At 35.6% G+C, this 6,076-nt stretch overlaps 3 protein-coding genes across 3 annotated transcripts in view; 1 reads left to right on the top strand and 2 right to left on the bottom strand.

Moving 5' to 3' along the window:
* The window catches only part of LOC144552705 (leucine-rich repeat transmembrane protein kinase family protein), a 31,341-nt gene extending 30,738 nt beyond the window's left edge, over positions 1-603 (top strand). The window contains exon 3 of the mRNA XM_078300703.1: positions 45-603. Within this exon, the coding sequence (XP_078156829.1) occupies positions 45-352 (308 nt within the window). The 3' untranslated portion in view covers positions 353-603. The remainder of the gene's footprint in view (positions 1-44) is intronic.
* Positions 604-1,445: 842 nt separating this feature from the next.
* LOC144552726 (uncharacterized) lies at positions 1,446-3,984 on the bottom strand. Its single transcript, XM_078300722.1, has 4 exons — positions 3,523-3,984; positions 2,872-3,061; positions 2,114-2,225; positions 1,446-1,781 (listed from the first exon to the last, which is right to left on the bottom strand). The coding sequence occupies exons 1-3, from the start codon at positions 3,844-3,846 to the stop codon at positions 2,128-2,130; spliced, it is 612 nt and encodes a 203-aa protein (XP_078156848.1). The 5' UTR covers positions 3,847-3,984; the 3' UTR covers positions 1,446-1,781; positions 2,114-2,127.
* A 757-nt stretch (positions 3,985-4,741) lies between these two features.
* LOC144552736 (uncharacterized) lies at positions 4,742-5,494 on the bottom strand. Its single transcript, XM_078300731.1, has one exon. It carries the CDS (start codon positions 5,355-5,357, stop codon positions 4,779-4,781), a length of 579 nt encoding a protein of 192 aa, XP_078156857.1. The 5' UTR covers positions 5,358-5,494; the 3' UTR covers positions 4,742-4,778.
* Positions 5,495-6,076: the final 582 nt, after the last annotated feature.

The raw sequence follows: 6,076 nt of genomic DNA on the forward strand, positions 1-6,076 counted from the left end.
TGTATATGCATTGATTCTAATTTCACTTGTTTTGTTAATTGTAGAATATGCGTACACCATGAGGCTGACAATGGCAGGCAATGTTTACAGCTTCGGTGTGGTACTACTTGAGCTACTTACTGGGAAGCCAGCTGTCAGTGAAGGGATTGAGCTGTCAAAGTGGGCCCTGAGTCGCTCAGCACGGCCTGAGGACAGAGAAGGAATTCTTGATTCAAGAATCTCTCGTGTGTCAATTCCTGTGCATAGCCAGATGCAGTCGGTTCTGAAAATAGCCCTCTCTTGTGTTGCTTTTTCACCCGAGTCAAGGCCGAAGATGCGAAATGTCTCAAGGATGTTGTTTAATGCTAAATGAAATTGTTGTTAGATATATACTGCAGGTAAGGTTGCTCTTGTACAATATTGGTGTGAGATGGTAGTTGTTTGCTCGGTTTAGTTATAAAGTTTAGAGGGCTAAATTTTAAAATGTGTGGGTCAGACATGGAGTTTTTCTTTAAACCCTAAACTGTGCATAATTCAAAGAAAGGTTATGTTGAAAAATGAGCATGGATTTTAGTACAAATGTGATTTCCTAATGCTTCAATTTGTGTGAAAATTATTAGAAAATTGGATGGATTTTAGCGTACTGGATCTCATGCTTGTACCCGGACTGAAATTGGTACCAGTCCGTACCAGAATAGTAATTTATAGAAATATTAAAGGTTTTGATCATATGTAAACTAGTTAGTGTGCACTATATTTCTTAGAAGAAATTTCCAGTTCTGGTATGTTTCTGGTACGGTTCAGAGAGTGTTTGCAGAATTGCAGTATTTTGGTTGTATTCTGGTACTGTTTATTTCTAGATGTCTGCACAGTTGAGTAATTCTGCAATATTCCAGGGCTTTTTCTGTAAATTTCTAGCATTCTGTTCTGTGCAAGGTGAATTCTGGTAAATATCAGGGTCCATAGTGCAAACTTTCAGTTCCGACAGGGTTCAGGGACTGAACTGTGACTGAAAATAAGTTTGTTTACAAAACAGTCTCTGGACAGGGACCTTTTTGTGACAGATAAAATTTTATAGGAAAAGCCTTTTCTAATGGGCATTTCGTGAAAATATTAGTTTCAAAATGTAGAAAATTTTAGTAATAGTATGGAACGACAATTTGAGTTACAGAGAAAGGTGTTATTATTATGTCTTCATTTTGAGATTGGAGTCTTCTTATGTGTTCATCTCGTGTTTGAAAACCAGAACAGTCAAATACTAATACCTATCAGCACATGCCAGCACAACAGATCACTAGTACAATTGTTGGTTCATGATACTGCTACCCGGGGTGCTGTTTAAAAAAATTAGATGAACTATTCTGGTTGTTTTGTTAGTTTAGATTAGATTATGGTTGATTTGGAATACAGCAATACAGCCTATATGTATCAAATGGAAATAAATATGGCACTTGCTTCTGAACTAAGATAATTACAGTGTTACACTTCATAACAAATACACAATTCATGAAATGATGTTAACAAAAAGTAGCTGCCCCTCTTTGAACATAACCTCCTTTGGTCTAAAGATTCAAGCATAAAATTTTCAATTTCAATAACACAGAACCATCACATCTCTTTAGATCTCTACACTAATGCATGGGAAAATTGAAATGGTGGTACACAAAACCTGCTCTCTTTTTTTTTTCCTTAAAAAATGCGTTCTCTTCTTCGTCTGATTTCAGAAATTTTGGATTTCTGAATTCTCTCAACAAAAATACATCTCTTTAACTCTGTTAGGCACATCTTGAATGACCGATCATCTGCAAAACATTGAAAGAATTCATTGCTTATTGTAAAAAGAAATAAATTTAGTTAACGAATTTAACAAAAATTCAGTGAGATTATGTTGATGCTAAAACATGAAATTATTGAAAGAGTAAGAAAAAAAAAACCAGCATGTAAAATATTACCCATACTAAAAGGTCTGGTGCAGGAACCGCATCCAACAAGACATGAAATATTGGAAAATTATGTAAAAGAGCAGGAACAGTAATCAGAATTATATCTGAAGTTATATAAAATTTGATAAATTTCTGTTTGTAACAGTTCATTTGAAAAGAAAGAAAAAGTTAGCTTCTATTTTTCTTCTAACCTGAACTACTATAATCAAGAAGACATTGATAGAGCTAGGGGTGCCTCGCTTTCCCGAGAGGCAGTTGACGACTCGCCACCATCCCTTGATATTCCTTCCCCTTCTGCTTTACCTGATGAGAAATGTTATCAAATTGATTGATATTAATGATAACACACCTTGTTATCTTTTTACTTGTTCAGTATCTCAGGATTGCAATTGCAATTTGCAAGCACAGTGGTTCTAAGTGAATTGTCAAAGCGGCCTCAAGACCCTTCAGCAAGTCCCAAAGAAAAAGTATAACAGCCGAAAAATATGTTGTAAACTATATAAAAAATGCATGATGAACTATACAAAAGTTCTCAATTTCAGAAAAAAAGAAAAAGAAACTATACAAAAGTTTTTCTTTCTTGGAAAGGAATCATCTGAGTGCCTCTGGTTTTCATTGAAAGAGAACTAAACAAGCATTAACGAGTTGAAGGTCAATATCATTCATACTAAGGAGAGTTTGAGCTGCCTACTTTTGGTATGAAAAATAATTTCTCATAGTTTACACCATATGTCATTCTCTGCTTGAAGCAAACCATCTGATATAAATGAAAACTATTTTCCGAGTATAGATTTTTATATTAGCTCTTGTATGAACTCTGAACTCTGTTTGCTTCCCCTTCTGGTTCACATTCTCGGGGTAATTTTTTTTTTTTACAAAAAAGAAAAAGAAAAAAGAAAATTCTATACGATTTGCTCTGGAATCTTATTCTCTGACAGTCTTATAGTACCTGTCAGCCTAGTACCGGACTCATCGCCCTTCCCCTTCTCCTCATCACCGACATCACTGTTGTTCCCTAATACGATTGCATTGCCAAACCTCACCTTCCTTGTGCCTCCAGGCGAGTCGACGGCCTCCTCCTCCACCACCTGTTGTTGAGGTGCATCTGTGGCCACCACCACTGTTGGCTGTCTTGAAACCTTTCAAAAAGAAAAAAAATAGGAGCTTATCATAATTAGACTATAGATAACAATTAACCTGTCACCAGGAATTCAGGAGAATTAATGGACCATTGGAACGGAACAATTGGGAATGACAACTATGAATCTATGATCCATACTAGTAGAGATGCTAAAATTTTCTTTAAAAGGTGTTTTCCATTCCCTCCCTTCCTGTACTCTCCATCCAAACACGATTCTGCATACTTGTTTTCTTTAAAAGAAAAGGTCAAAAAGGAATTTCATCAGGAAAATAAATTAAAGACTTTCTCATTTATAGTTTTACAACAACTTCTAACATAACAGAAGTCTATGATAGATAGCACTTGTTAAGATCAAACTATTTCTAACAATTACAGCATGATTAGCTTCAAAGCATCTAGATCTATGCTAAACATTTAATAAAAAGAAGAAGATGAACAATCTTTGTTAACAAAAATCACCTGTCGTTGTGATGATGACCTGTCTTCTGCTCTGATCTTATTTGTATAAGCAATTCGCACACCAATGCAACGATAGATGCATGTGAAGATCCAGAAAATCCATGGTGATGCAACCAGGGCCATTCCGGCAGGGAGAAGCCATGACGGAACTGATGATGCCGGGAGAGAAATGAACATTACCAGAAAAACACCACCAGTTACTAAGAGAACAAAAAGGAAGCAAGTGATGATGCAGACACATGCCTGGCCAGACCTGGGCCTGCCTTCTGACGTCTGTTGCGACATTCCCGATGAATTACGCCGCTTCGATGGGCCTTTGTTCATCAAGTATGTCTTCTTTTCTTCCTCTTTGTTTACCTTGGATTCATTAATGAAATGTGATTCTTCTCAATCTTTCTTCCTCCTTTTTTTTTGTTTGTAACTATTATCTCTGTATTTTTGTTCTTTGTTCTTTGTTCTTTGTTCTTTGTTCTTTGTTCTTTGTTCTTTGTTGATCTTGATTTTTTTTTTTTTTTTTTTTTGAGAAATTGGGATTATTGGTAGGAGGAGGAAATTGGTCAAAATTGGGTTACGAGTTAGGACAGACAGGGTTTGCAAGGTTGGCTTGTTTTATGGTTTAGAGAGAGAAAAATAAACAGGAATTGAGGAGCTAAACCGAGATTATCTATAAGAGGTATGGTGTGGTTGCATTTGCAATTTTGCATGTTTGTGGGGAAGCGCTCAGAGATAAATAAACAAGGCAAAAATTATTTGACGATTTGTATTTCATAAGTTTGTGATTGTTTATTTGTTAAGGGGTGAATTTTAAAATCGGCATCAATTAAACAACCAATAACGCTTGGCCAAATGTGAAAACTATCTATGTTTTCTTTTGTATATTTCATTAAGGATTATTTAATTTTCCTTCTTGATTACAACCATGGTCTTCCGAAGGTAGTGGGATAGTGGAATCCCATTATTTCTCCAAAGAAAAAACAAAATATCACTCTTCTCAACAAACATTTTTTTTTATGTTCTCAAATATTGTTTAAATCAATTTTAATAACATAATTGTCATATGAAGAAAATAAAGCCATCGATCAGAAATTAAGAAAAAAAAAACAGAAACACTATGATTAACAAGTAACAACACCATTTTATAAGATGACGAAAAGGATGGTGATATACATGTCCAATTTTACCGACGAATTAATATGATTAGAGTCTTCAGACCATAGCACGCCAATGGAGTAAATAAGACTTACAAAGTTAACGAATTAACTAAGCACACTATAAATAGATTCAGGATAACTATAGTCTATGTCATCACTGGAGCTCTTCTTAGAAAAGATACGGCCAACCAAAGGCACCAGTGGCTTCTTCTTTTGTGACTTCCTCCTCTCCATTCTCCTCTCAATTCCAATGTCCATATTGGAAATGCTTAAAGCATCGCCAAAGCATGGCCAGTACTCATTCTCTTCTTCCCATCTCTTTTCTTCGCTAATTGCATTTCTCTGTGCTGCTTTAGCAGCCTCAATCTCTGCCAATTTGGACAGACTTCTATGAAATTGAGCATTAATACCTGCCATGGCTATTTCCATTTCAGATCTTCTCTTTTTCATCAACGCCAATTCTTGCCTTACCTCTGATAACTCCACCTCCAGCCTCTTGATGGAATCCATAACTGATACCTCATAGTAAACGGGTGTGGACTTCTGGCCAGACCCGGATCCGGCTCTCGACGCTGGTGTGCTAGGAGAAGAGATTGCTACTGTTGAATCATATTTGCTGAAGGCTGCTGCAGCCTCTTTGACTGATCGAAATTGCCTGATTGTTTCATCCTCTGACGTGTTCATTTTCTAATTTTTTTTTCCTTGTGTTTGATGATTGGATGAATGGAAGCATAGAGGGTTATAGAGAGTGTATATTATATATAGTGAGATGGTGAAGTTGTGATGATGTTATTCTGGTTGCTTTGCTTCTACTTCAAAAGGTTATTACTCATTGAATCTCCACGCCCCAGAGCATGTGATCCGGGATATCAGATATGTAGCCTGTCAAAGCTTGATTTTGGGGGCAGAGAAATAGACTTCTCACCTAAGGCCACTCATATGGTTATTGTCAGTGACAAACTCAGATCTTCATATAACTATAATAATATTAACAAGTGGATTTGTGGCCAAACATGTCTAATCTCTCGTGCTAATTGTAAAGGATTTCATTAATAGTAAAACTAGGGTGTTCTTAAGTTCATCGAGCCTCTTGGTGAACTCAAGTCTAAAACTTATCAAATCGGTTTTAAACGACAAATCTGAATAGTTGAAACCTGCTTATCTTACGAGTGATGCGTCTACATGTAAAAAAATTTAATTTTAAAATTAATTTTGCATAGAATCAAGTGGTAAAAATATATTCAAAAAATAAATGCATTAAAATTAATTTATTAACCTTCTAATTTTAACCGCTTGACTTTATACTAAATTAATTCAATGTTTAAAATTTTTACATGTAGATGCATCACTCGTAAATTAGGCGAATTTCAACGGTTCGAATTCTTTATTTAAAGCCGATTCGA

This window comes from Carex rostrata, chromosome 1 (genome assembly GCF_964058835.1).
Source record: "Carex rostrata chromosome 1, lpCarRost1.2, whole genome shotgun sequence".
In the NCBI taxonomy this organism is placed as follows: Eukaryota; Viridiplantae; Streptophyta; class Magnoliopsida; order Poales; family Cyperaceae; genus Carex; species Carex rostrata.